The sequence below is a fragment of the Corvus brachyrhynchos genome, unplaced genomic scaffold (genome assembly GCF_000691975.1).
Source record: "Corvus brachyrhynchos isolate BGI_N302 unplaced genomic scaffold, ASM69197v1 scaffold395, whole genome shotgun sequence".
Classification (NCBI taxonomy): Eukaryota; Metazoa; Chordata; class Aves; order Passeriformes; family Corvidae; genus Corvus; species Corvus brachyrhynchos.
In genome coordinates, this window is record NW_008238340.1 from 654,418 (window position 1) to 667,485 (window position 13,068).

At 42.6% G+C, this 13,068-nt stretch overlaps 1 protein-coding gene across 4 annotated transcripts in view; it reads right to left on the bottom strand.

The window, feature by feature from the left end:
- Nucleotides 1-199: 199 nt before the first annotated feature.
- Nucleotides 200-13,068, bottom strand: part of DHRS3 (dehydrogenase/reductase 3) — a 30,217-nt gene continuing 17,348 nt past the window's right edge. For 3 of the 4 annotated variants that reach the window (XM_017735037.1, XM_008634260.2, XM_017735038.1), the window contains 5 exons: nucleotides 8,459-8,602; nucleotides 7,684-7,803; nucleotides 6,725-6,963; nucleotides 5,498-5,623; nucleotides 200-4,339 (listed from right to left, as the gene is read on the bottom strand). In XM_017735037.1, coding sequence (XP_017590526.1) covers nucleotides 4,255-4,339; nucleotides 5,498-5,623; nucleotides 6,725-6,963; nucleotides 7,684-7,803; nucleotides 8,459-8,602 — 714 coding nt within the window. In that variant the 3' untranslated portion in view covers nucleotides 200-4,254. Of the gene's footprint in view, nucleotides 4,340-5,497; nucleotides 5,624-6,724; nucleotides 6,964-7,683; nucleotides 7,804-8,458; nucleotides 8,603-12,717; nucleotides 12,816-13,068 lie in introns of those variants that run through there. The other variant, XM_017735039.1, reaches the window with a different exon arrangement.

The following is a 13,068-nucleotide window of genomic DNA, read 5'->3' on the forward strand; positions in this document are numbered from 1 at the left end:
AGGTCAACATCTCCTTCAGAAAAGCATTAGGACAAAGAGGATTCTATTCCCTAGAGAATGCAACTGCTGCTGGTGACTGACAGGTTTGCTCAGACTCCAAACATACCAGGATCTTAGTGCCGGGGAGGTGAGAGCTGCAAACAGTGCAGAATATTCTCATTCTCAGGGCTGGCGGTTGGTAAAAATGTTAAATACTGCATTTGACATAATCTTGCTTTACCCCAAATTTAGGAACCAGTGCTGTCAAAAAAGTGGCTGCCACCCAGATTAAGTTTATTGAAGCCACATGAAGAAATAAAAACAAAAGAGATGATCCAAGGGTCACCCTGTATTCTTCTCTCAACAGTTGCATTTCAGCTCAAGGAAGGCACTAGGCCACATTAATGTCTGCTACAAGCAGATGTGTTCTCTTTGAAATACATGCACCCACTTATGCTCTGCCTGCATTAAGTCTGTTACTGGGTTTTTAGGAGCTTTGGCAAGTGCTATCTGTTAATATCTGAAGGTGGGAGTGTTCAGGGAGTTGTCGGAAAGGATTGCAAGACTAGATCTGATGATACCCACCCACACTAATTAACACATTACATAAAAGTACAACAAGTTTCTCTTTGCAAACATCAGAATCGCTTGCCCAGGCACTTTCTGCGCAGTTCTAGAAGAACTAGAGGGATGGACTCTATTGCTTTTTAACCTCAACAGAACAATGGGTGAGTGGGGAGGGTACAGTTCCCACTTTGAGGGCTCACTCCTTTTTGTCATTCTGCTAAAAACATGCCATTGGCAGGGACATGGCTGGAATGACCTTTTTAAAGGTCACCAAGGGTACATGAGGGTGCATTTTTTTCTCATCAAAAACCACAAAATGAAATATCGAACATGAGGGATCAGATTCCTTTGCAAAGGACTCCTCCTCTCCCTGCCCTGCCTTGCTAATTCTGACAATCACTTTGTATAAACACCAGCCCCTGAAACCAACTGGAACTGAAAAATCCTCCCATTTAAATTGGGCCTTTTTTTGTCAGGGGAACATGTCTCAAATCAGCTCATGTTACTCTACCATTCAAATTTTTAACCAGAAGCAATCTCCTGTATAAGAGCGATAGCAAGGACTCTTTTACTTCTTCAGAGTTTGGAGCAAGTAAAACTAATTTCCTATGAAACTCCTGTGACCTGCTCCTGCAGCTTCACCTGGGTTCCTCCAGCAGGATAATAAATGGACACCCCGATTTTGACTTACTCCAGACTCTCATATGACATCTGGCTTCAAGATGGTGGCACAGAAAAGTGCAGTGATGACATAGGAAAACAGAAGGGAAAAAATAATTACGCAGTGGAGAGCAGGAGGCAGCAAAGAGAGCGGGAAAAATCAAAATTTAAAAAAGTCAAAGGGCGGAAATTCCTCGTAGAAGGCCTTAGGCTTCAACAAAGCTTGTCCATATTTGCAGCACTTCAAGATTACCCAACACTACCCTTATGTGGGAAGGTCCCAGCAGACCTCAGCAGCCATTCCAGAGGAGTCTTTCTATTAAAAAAAAGTCTTCAGTGTCTCCATTCACATTTGCAGTTGCTTGCTGGATGGAAACTGTCCTGCCTCGCAACACTCACAAGGGAAGGAACTCTCTTACCCAACTCTTCCTGGCTATCTGAAAAGCAAAGTCAATGTTTTCCTCATTATTTTCTGTTTGCTGCAACCCTCTCCCCCACTGTGACTGCTATTTGACCCGCTGTCCACTCCAGGACCCTGGGGGAAGAGAGGGGGAATTCTGTGTGTATGAGAAGAGATGACAAGTCTCAGCTATGTTCTGTCTTGTTTATATTCATCAGAAAGAAATCAACAGCACTTAGTGTGTAAGACAACTCTAGAGATAGGGAACATCAAAAAGAGCAGATCTATCTAAGGGACAGGATTTGGGGATTAATGAAGATTCCAGTGTGTGTTTTTACCTCACTTTTGCATCAGGAAGCTACCAATAAATAGAATCTCAGCACAAAGGTTTAATTTCAGGGGGACACTGCTCTTCCACCACAGCTGTTTGCTCTTGCAGCTATGAGCCTGGCACACCCAGCTGGGATTAATGAGGAACTGGAATGGATCAGAGAGCACAAGGGGAAGTTGGTATCATCATACCTTCCTCTCCCAAACCTCTCCTGATAAACCTGGTACCTTCAGTATTCCAGGCAGATCCTGGAAGGGTTCTCCCTTCATGGCACTTGACCTTTCAGTGAGCTGGGCTTCTCAAAAAAGTTGACAAAAAATAAAGCTGGAAGCATCTATTAGGGTGGGCCTCAAAATCACAGAGAGACTGGCGTTTCTTTGCATCCTCTCCAGAGAGCCTCAGACATCCAGGAATTCCAACAAAAACTGCATTTTAAGAAACATGTTCAGAGGTGTCACAGTGCTCCAGGTTATAGTTCTGCACTGACCCTGGCAGGAGAGCCCCTCCAAACACTCACCCAAGCAGAGGGACTTCACCATTGGCACTTCTGGCAGCATCTTCCTCTTGGAGAGCTCCAGAAGAGAGAAATCCAGTGGTCTGCAGTAAGGTCAGACCTGATTTTAACACTCACACCTTTGCCCCTCAGTAGCAAGTCTCCATTCTACACAGCAGAACCAAAGGAGTGTTTCAAACACAGCTTTTCTGCTGTTCCTCAGATGTCTTTTAGGAGATGATATATTTTGGCATATGGGTCTTTTCCTCATCTAAATTTTTGTATAGAACCTCTTGGTCTATGAAAAAATACTGCTTTTCCTTTCTATAACACGTTGCATTTGAATTTTTTGAGCTTTCAACAGACATTTAGGTAGTCAGACTTGCAACTTTTGAGGTAGGGAAACACTAGAAATATCTGCTTTGCAGGTCAGGGTACGCCTTCAGATGATGCATTTTGCCCCAGGCTACACAGGACATTTATGGAAAAGCTCAAAATTTGAGTCAAGAGCCCTAAATTCACTCTTTTAATCACACAACCATCCTTGAGGCACTTCATTCAGGTGTCTCCAGTTAGACTTGCTACTTCCTGTATTGCAATTATATTAATTCCTCTGTTAGTAGTGCTCCAATGTGCTGCTCACTGCATTTTGCACAGGTATGCCATGTTGCCCTTCCTAGGCTGTCAAAAAGGATATTTAATTACAAAAATAAATAATGTCTAGCTGCTTCTGGCACCTCAGTCCAAGTATATTTGTCACTTTTGGCTGATCAATACCTGATTCAATGTCCCTAAAGCACAATGGGTTCATTCCCAGATGAATTCAACGTGCATTTAATCAGGTCTTTGCTAAATGTGCTCCCAAACTTCACATCTCATAAGCACGACAGTACTGTCTCTTCTATTTTTAGAGCATTATTCCACTTCACTGTGCAGATTGATACAATGGATTTTCCTCTGCATGGATTATGTCAGTGAATGTATGTTTGTACAAGCAGACTCTAGTTTTAGTTCTAGATTTAGTTCATCCCAAATGTGCTGCTGCCTACACGTGTGGCAACTGGGATTAACGCTAAAAATATGTTTATATTTTATCATAAATGAACAACAAAAAAAATCAGAATGACAATTTCACATATGAGTTCAGTGACAGAAAGAATCTCCCACTATTCAAACTCTCAGCTCTGCTGCCTGAGCCTTCCTGTCCAGCCACCACAGAGGAAGTACAACAGCTATTTTGGGTGCAGAAAGAGAAGTCCTAGGCAGCCTGCAGCAAAGAAAACATTGCTTCATGGTTTGCTCTTTCCCCAGTGTGTGCTGGGAACAACTTCACCATGGGATGGAAACTGAAGAAAGGGAAGGAAACTTCTATTAAATGTTCATAACTTTTAGTTCTTCAAAGTAATTTTGAAGCTCCCCATTCAAAAAGCTGAAATGAAACCAGTGGCAGTTCCTCTGGAGAGAGGGGACAAAGTGTGTTTGGGATGGGATGTGATGCCTCTCCACTGAGACAGCCCACAGACGCTTCAGAAACAAAAATCACATCTTAAAACTATGAGTAGATTTAACAATTGAACTCTAAAGAATTAAACACCATAGAAACATTTCACACTTTCTGTTTTTCTTTCCAAGGGTCCATAGTCCACTCACTCAATCCTGTGCAAAGGTCATGTTACTATGGATATGACCTGCAAGAAATGTGTTGCCTCAGAGCAGCACAAATCACATGAGCAGGCTGAAAGCCAAGACTTGCTGATTCACAGTCCTGTAGGATTTTCATGCTTGTGTTGGGTTCACTGCAGAACAGTCCTTGAGCCATCAGGTCTATGTTCGTCCTTTAAAAGTGTTCATGCAGGTGTAGCTCCCAGAAAACTTGTGGATTTCTTCAAGTGCTGCCTGGGGGAGAATGCTGGCGTAGAAGGAGAAAGAAAATGATCAGATGAGACAAATCCCTTAATCTGTTCTAATGAGAGATGTGTAAATATGCATTTATGTACATAAATATACACGTGCTCAAAAATCAGCTAGTGAAAGACACAGACAAAACTGGCATCAGTTTCCTGCTGTGAGGAGGCCCTACAGGGAGAAAGTTCCATCCAGTCACCCCTTCTCTACAGAAATGTTTATCCAAAAAATGTCTGTAAAAGATGTAACTTGGAAGATACCATTATGTTTTCTTCCTTCCAAATACTATATTTTGATGTACACAAATTTAACCTAAATTCTCTGGTTACCTTGCCATCTGGTTGAGCAAGGCATGTGGCCTCCTTATCCTAAGGCATGGATAGAGACCTGATTTTCTGACAGCTACAGTAATGGAAAATAACCTATTAATTCTTACAATAAAATGGAACAGCCCTTTCTCTTGTCAATAGAATTTCCGGGAACTTTTACCCCAAATTTTACATTCAGAGCAAAGCATTTACTGTGAATTATTTTTCTTGTTTGAAATGCAATACTGAAATTATTTTCCACAGAAGTCTCATTGCCTTGTTTCAGTTCCTGACTGCAGCAGGTTTTCTGAAGGCTTTAGTGCAAACTGTCATGGACATACAACAGTGAATGTCCTTTCTCTTTGGTTGTTTCAGGATATGAAGTTATGACTTTTTTTTTCCTTAGGGACCTTAAAACTTCTGTCCTGATCATACACAAAAATATTGATTTAATAGTTTCACTGCTGTAACATAGGCAATGCTCTCTAAATGCAGCTGGGATATCCAGGCCTTATGGCTCAGAAATCCCACACAATAAAAAGCCTGGAGTCCAACAAGTGACTTAATAAATCCCAATCAACTACCTGTGTAAGTTAATTACTAAGAAATTCCCTAGACAAAAATCCACTTTACACCTCAGGAATCCAAATTCTGGGGATGAAACTGGTTTCATAAAGGAGTTTTACAAAGACAAAAAATCTCCAAAGGGAATCTCCCTTTTGCTTCCATGACTGTCTTTCAAGGGAAGAGATGAGAGAGCAGTTCCTGTCAGCTTGAACTTTGCCTCGGGGAACAGACACAGAGCCAACCTTCCCTACGTAGCGACACTATTGCTGGGCAAAGGAAATACTCACCTCTTTAGGATGACAAGAACATGCATTGTCCATGGAAGGAGCAGGAAGGCTTGATTCAACTGAACAGCTTCTACTGTCCTCCTCGCCACTGTCTCTGGCTTGAGAGGAGGAAAAAGACTAGGGAACCTGAATAAAAAATGTAAGAAATAAAATAATTACATGTGAACCAAGATTTTTCTTTAAGGTTATCACTGCCCAAGTCCTGTTTCTCTAAGTTATCGCTGGTTACTGGCCTTCAAACATGCCCAGGACCAGCTATTCCTCTAAGAGGCAGAAAATTCTAGTTCCAGCCAAAAAGCCCGAAAGCAGAACGCCCAGTTCCAACCAGTACTACTGGGTGAGCTAAACAGTTAAGAATGTGCATGTTGGTGCCTTCAGTGAGAAGTGGCATGTGGATGCTAAAAAGCAGGAGCAGAGGAATTTTCCAGCTGCTGAAGCATTTTCCTCTGCTCCTGCTTTTTAGCATCCACAGTGGCACAGTGTAATCAGAGCCCTGATTCAAGGCTTTTCTTAATTTGAATGCAAACCAATACCAAATGCTGTCTTTTCAGAGCTGGTGTTTTTCCATTTATTCTCTGTTCCTCTTTGCTTGATTCAAATCCTTGACAGGTGAAAGACAAATATTTTCCTCCATTGCTTTTAATACCAAACATAAGGCTTTTCCCAGCTCCTGCAATAGCTTGACACTGCAGATTTTCTTGACTATGAGAGCACAATCTGTATTAACAGGTTATTTTACCCATTGTAAAAGATTAATTTTGACAGCCATTACTTGTTCTCTTGGACAGGGGCAAAAAGGAGGTACTGATAGTCTCACTTCAGTAAATGACTGTCATTCCTTTCAGTGGGAAAGGATTAAGTATTCCAGTGAATAAAGAAGGAACTTGTACTGTTAATTCTGAAGTAATTTGTAGACTGGTCCTTTTGCATGACCACAGTTGCAGATTGCCTCCCCTCCCTCTCTGGTATGGCTTGAATACACGAAGGGAAAAACAGCTTCCAGTTCTCCCTGTAGCAGCCAATGTCTCCCCCAGAACAGGCTGCAGGAATATCCTAGCACACTGAGGGAACCAGTCTGATGAGTCCCAGGTGGCCTAGACTGACCCTCTGTTCCCAGGCAGCCAAATGAGACATCAAATTCTCTTAACTAAATGAAGCATTAATTAGGAGTGTATTTTGATGATTCATTTAAAATGAGATACTTTATTCTAGTTCCCCTGAACTGACCTGATTCTCATGCCCTGGAACATCTCTGTGCTGGTGTGGAAGGGCAGGACTGTGGTGGCATTCACTCCGGGACAGTCCAGCAGCCCCAGGGTCAGGCTCTCCATGAAAGCAAACGATGAGGCTTTGGAGGTGCAATAGTCAATGGCACCAGGGATGGCTGACAAGGCCAGGACAGAGTTCAGGCAAACAATGTGCCCATTCTGCAGCTCCAGCATCCTTGGCAGGAAAGCTTTGATGGTCTGACAAATAAAAGCGATAAAGAAAAGAAATAAAAAAGATTTGCTCAGCAGTGATACATCAAAAACAACACTGACTGAAAAAAATAAGGTGACACGGACACGACAAACCCCAATGTTCTGTTCATTATGTCAGGAAAGGAGTGGCAGAGGACCTTGTTGCTTTGCCATTTTCTGAGACTCTAAGCAGGCAAAGTTTGTGTAGAAACACAACAGAAGTCTTTCCTAGCACGTATATAAGCAGTACCTCCAGATGAAGGCCATGAACAGAGTACATTCTATGCTTAAGAACTTGTATGGGATAAAGTCTTCAAACAAAGAAGATGAAATCACAAGAAGCCCTTTTTTATTTCTATTGTCTGATTCAAAATGGACTGAGTTTCACAGCTCCCTTCCCTGAGCAATGTAGTCCCACACTCCTCTCATGTTCCCTTCACATCACCATACAGAAAACTCCTCTGTGAGCTCAGGCTTTGACAAAGTCATCAAATGTTTTTCTGGAAATCACAGAATAGGAATAAAGAGCATCAAATACTGAGTAATACTGAAAAGATTGTATTTATTTTTGATCTCCTCCCTCTGGCCATTGCCCCTCGCATTGTTTTTTCTCTTGTTTTTAAGACAGACTGGTTTTATCAAGCATCCCTTAGAAAGACCTACTGGCTGTAATCCGTCACTCTCTTTCCCAGCTTTGACTATGTGGGACACAAGAGATTGTCTCACCCAGAACTGTCCCAGGGTGTTTATGTGCTGAGATTTGAGCAGTGCATCATCGTCGCTGTCCATCAGGCTCTTCCCATGGACCACAGCAGCATTGTTCACAAGGATGGTGATGTCACCCACCTGCAAAAAAAAGGCAAATTACTTGTGACAAACTGTATCTCCCCATACAAATTGGCAGTTACCTTAGAGCTGAATAGCCACTACTGCCCAAACACATCATTATTTTCACAGCTTTTAACATTCTTGCCTATGGGCCTTGCAATCCTTTGGATCACCTCACACAGGTAGCTAGACTTTGTACAACGTTATTGGCATGGTCACCCTTCTTTTTTCCCAATATATTTTCTTTCTCGTCAAATACTGCATCACAGAATCACAGAATTGTCAAGGCTGGAAAAGACCTTTGAGATCATCAAGTCCAACCATGAACCCGGCTCCACCGCTGTGTTCATCACTAACCCATGTCCTCAGGTGCCACAATCCACATGGTTTTTGAACGCTTCCAGGGATGGTGCTTCCACTACTGCCCTGGACAGCCTGTTCTGATGCTTTACAACCCCTTCCATGAAAATGTTTTCACTAAAATCCAATCTAAACCTCCCCTGGTGCAACTTGAGGCCATTTCCTCTCATCCTGTCCCTGTTCCCTGGGAGCAGATCCTGATATCCCCCGGCTGAACCCTCCTGTCAGGGAGCTGTGGAGACCCAGAAGGCTCCCCGTGAGCCTCCTTTTCTCCAGCTCCCTCAACCCCTTCACAACCAGAGTTCTCCCAGACCTTTTCCCGTACAGCCTTGGCTTGCCGATAGACTTCCTCCCGATTTCCTACATCACAGATGAAATAGTGGCACTCTGTCCCCATCATTCTTATCTCCTCCGTGGTCTCCTTCAGGCATTTCTCAGTCCGACCCCACAGGATGATCTGCAGTGAGAAACTTTTGTTAGAGTTGAACTGCTTCTGTTTCGTATCTAAAATAATTAAAACATGCTTCTGACTTCAACAGTTCGATGGAAATCTTTGATGTGTTTTCACTGCCAGGGCTGTTGTTTTGTTTCATTTAATACAAGCAATGATTTTCTGTTACATGGGGAGTATCAAGTGGGACCTGTGTCCCAGTGCTGATCCTCTGTTACAGATTCTTTACAAGCAATACAAGCTAAAACAAAAAAGTAGATCTTAAGCCTAACAGGACCAGCATATGGAATGCTTGGAAATTTTACTGTATCATGTCATTTCAAATCTCTCCCTGTTTTTGCTATACACATGTACAGAATGATAAATTTATCCTAAAACCACAGACCCTCCTGAATATCTCATGTGTTCTCTACTTCTTGTTTTACGTTTGGAGACAAAATCTGCTATGCAGTAGTATGTATTTTTTGAGCCTAGTAATTACTTGCAATGCTGATTGCAGGCTGGTGTCTCAGGTGCATTTCAAACAAGCATTCATCCTACTACAGACTTTTAAAGTGAGAAATTTCAAGTATGAATTTATTTTGCAGCTCATATATGCAGCATTTCACCTGCCACTCCCTTTTAACACAGTAAAAATTAAACACTGCTTCTTGTACAAAGAAAATTCTGAATATTCATGGCACAAACATTCAAATAATGGAGCATGGATTTGACTTAGAATGAGACATAACCAGACAACCCTATCTGCATTTCTACACCAGCAGCGAGGTCAGAAATAGAAATAACTTGGAAAGTCACCAGGTTCATTAACTTCCATCATGGGGCTTTGTCCAGTACAATTCTTTCTAGCGAGACAAAAACATCAGTCTCAAGTATGAGAGGGGGCTTCCACCACTGTCCTTCAAACACTAACCTGCAGCTAAACAGACTTAACCACAATATTTTTTTCTGAGTACACAACCTTACTTTCTATTTCTTTTAAGGTTACTGGAAGGAATATAATTCCATCTCTGTTACCTAAGACATTTTATGAATGAATTGATCTATGCTTTTTGCTCTTCAACTAAGTCTTCTCAGCACTCACCATGTTATAAATGGTGAGTCATTGCCTTCTGCAAAAAATAAATTACTGAATGGAGCATGTTACTGCAATCAGCTGACTGCTCTTTGACTCCAAGAGCAAGATCCAAAAAGAAAGAAGAAACGGTTGCTACATTGGAAATGCAAAATTATGGTGCTATTTCCAAGGACGTGTGATCCAGGCTTATAGTTCCTTCTCACACCACTGTGTATTGAGTCTGTATGAATCTGACCAGTATACTGATTTTTTAATGGTTAAAAATAAGCACACTTAAACTTCAAAGACTAAAGAATCTTTGAGTTTTCCAAAAGTTGAAAGAACAGAAAGAAAAAAGTCTGAATTCCATCACTGCTTACAGCTCCATCCCTGCAATTAATTTAGTAACAGCAAGATAAACATTAAAAATTATGTATTATGAGTGCAGTATTCCTTCCCCACAACAAACCTCTGGCAGGGAGCTTTAACATACCTGTTTTTAAGGACGAGTTAAGCTTATCTCATAACTGGTACTAAAACTAATCTCTGGCAGGGCCAAAGAGTTCTTCAGTGTGCCCAAGCAAAGCTAAAATGCAGAAGTACCCAAGTCCTCAGCCATTTCCCAAATAAGTCACATTTACAATTAATCCCATTTCCAAGTCATTGGCACATCTGTGAACCCAAACACACCCAGACTGATAAGATTTATATCCTCAAATTCTCCAGAGCACTAATGAATCTGGCTAACCAGAAACTTCAGAGCGTGTATAAATATGCCAGAGCCATTTCATGGGAAATCTTATCTCAGGGGAAGTAATTTTCAAGGAAAAAGCTTAAAACTTAAAAACTGTAAGAAAGCATATGGCTGAAATTGCAGCTTGTGCGCTGGCCTGGCTTCCAAAGTCTCAGCGTATCACCCTTGGCCATCAGGGCTTGGCATCTCCTCAAAGCTTGTAAAACTGATGGCTATTTACTCACTTCTGATCCCAGGGCTAGACCAAGGGATATTTTTCATGTGTACACTGCAGACTTGAAGGGAAATCAAGAACATGTGAGAAATTTCACAAGCTCTCAGGAAATATTTACAAAATACTGTTCAGCTGTGAGCACATGCACACTTGCTCTCCCTTTCACAACCCACATCTCTGTGCAAAGGGGAGGACAAACCACTACAAAATGTCAACTGCAAACATCGAGTTTGATGCCCACAGAGTCTTGCATCAGGGTGAACTTCACCCTCTTTGCAGGGTTGGATTAGTCAATGCACACATTAAAAAATGAAGTGACTTGTTAAAGAGTGATGGAAGGTAGGACAGGAAGAGGAGAGAAAGAGAAATAAGGTGTCAGACGAGGAGAGTGCAAGGCAAGAAACTGCCCTCACATATCTAATACTCCAGCGCTTCACACTGCTATTGCTAAATAAAAAGTAGATCACTCACTCTTCACTTCAATCTGTTTCAAACATCCACACAGCCTCCTATTCCCAGGAGCTGCCACTGATGCATTGAATGTCAGGAAATATACATGGAAGAATAGTTAAGCAAAGGATGACCTGTCAAAAGGAACATCTGTCTGTGATGCATCTCTTGGATATAATATTTTTTTTATGCCCCAACAGTTTCATTGTGACCTTTAATATCCTACAGGCAAGTCTTGCAAGGTGACCCCGTTAAAATCTGAGCCATCTGGGGAAGACAGAATTTGCTGCTTATCCTGCTGACAACATTAATTTCAGTACTGCCTTTTTTCCATGAGAAGTTTCCTGTCTTTGATACTGTCCACACTCAGGTGAAGGCTTCAGCCTGTGTAAGAGAAAGGCAGTAAATAAAAGACCATTCTTTTGTGAGAGGTCCCTGATGACCCAGTGGGAAGTGAGGGCTCCTGCTGTCATTTCTGCTACTTTTTACAGATGGATAAAACTCAGAACTCAATACAATGTGCTTTTGGTCCAAATTCAAGCTTGACTGCTCCTACGAGATCATATGAGATTTTCAATTTCTCTCTTACATCTGGCCAAACTGAACTGGCACGGGCTTCCCTCCAGCCTCTCAGGACATCAGCTCTTACAGTGAGACAAGACTCAGTTGCTGCATTTGTCTCACAGTTGAGGCATCTGTTGCTCCTGAACATCTTTATGGAGGGCTTGGTTCAGTCTTACTGCATAGGCAATACAGCAGTTTTCTGATGTTTTCTGCGTCCTTAATCTCCTATTGCCTCCTGAGATTTTCTACAAACTCCTCAGTTCTCTGCTCTCCTGCATTCACCCTCTTCTGCAAAATGTGTAATTAAGGGATGATCATCCATGTTCTCAATGCTCCTGAACAAACCCTTCTGCTCCCTGTTGACCTAATGAGCCACTGTGGGCCTGGGGCAGTTTGCTGCTGCCACATGAGCTCCAGTTACCCAAACACTTGGCTCTTTGCTTCCCTTGGGATGCAACCCTTGGGATACAAGAATATTATTCTTTGCTCAGTCAACATCAAGAAAGGCATCATTTCACTTCATTGTGCCCCAGCTGGGAATCGAGGGCTCTGCATTCATGAGTAGTCCAGACCTGTGGTTTAGGAAATGGTCCATTTTATTAGGAAGGACAATTTTCCAAATGTAGACATGGGGCTCAGAGTCTGGTGTGTCTCCTCTTTCTTTTCTAAGTCTAAATTGGCAGTAAGTGTGTCCCAACTGGAGGCTGAGAATGACTCCAACAGACACAGAAGTTCCTGTCTGGACAGAGAAAAATGCAAAGGAATAAAGACAGACACCGTGTTCCTGATTTCCCAGCCCATCAGGATGCTGCACAGCCACCCATTCACCGTAACTTAGTGGTGGACAGAGGAATATTTAATTTGCATTTTGGATAAATTCTTGGACAGACAGTTTTTTCTCTTGGAAAGAATCCAGCCCTTATTTCTTCCTCCCCTTCATCTCTCACGATCCTCCCCTGCCTGCCTGTCCCTGCTGCACCAGACATGCTCTCCTTTCACAGAGTTACTGACCAGAAAATTGGCGAGGGCAGGAGCCTGGGGAGGTGGATAATCCCGCTCCAAGGCCTCCTGCCCACACTTACCTCGGCGTGACCCCGGGCTGGCAGTGGCCAGGGAGGCAGGTGGAATGGGAAAGCTATCCCTGACACTCCAGGCTACTGGAGGCAGCAGGGCAGGATCCTGCCACTGGACACAAGGAAGAAGAGATTTATGATGACGGAGGGAGGAACTCTACGTGCCCTCCTCCCCCTGATGAACTTCAAAGTAGGCAAGGGGTGTGACATCACACTTGGCGCAGATTTTCCCAGGATTATTCATGGATTTTTGCAAAACAAACTTTATCTGTTGATCTGGAGTCACAGATAAGGTCCTTATCTGACCTTAGGAAAATCCTTTCAGCTAGAGGGGCAGGCACTGCATCCTCTGCTCCCAGA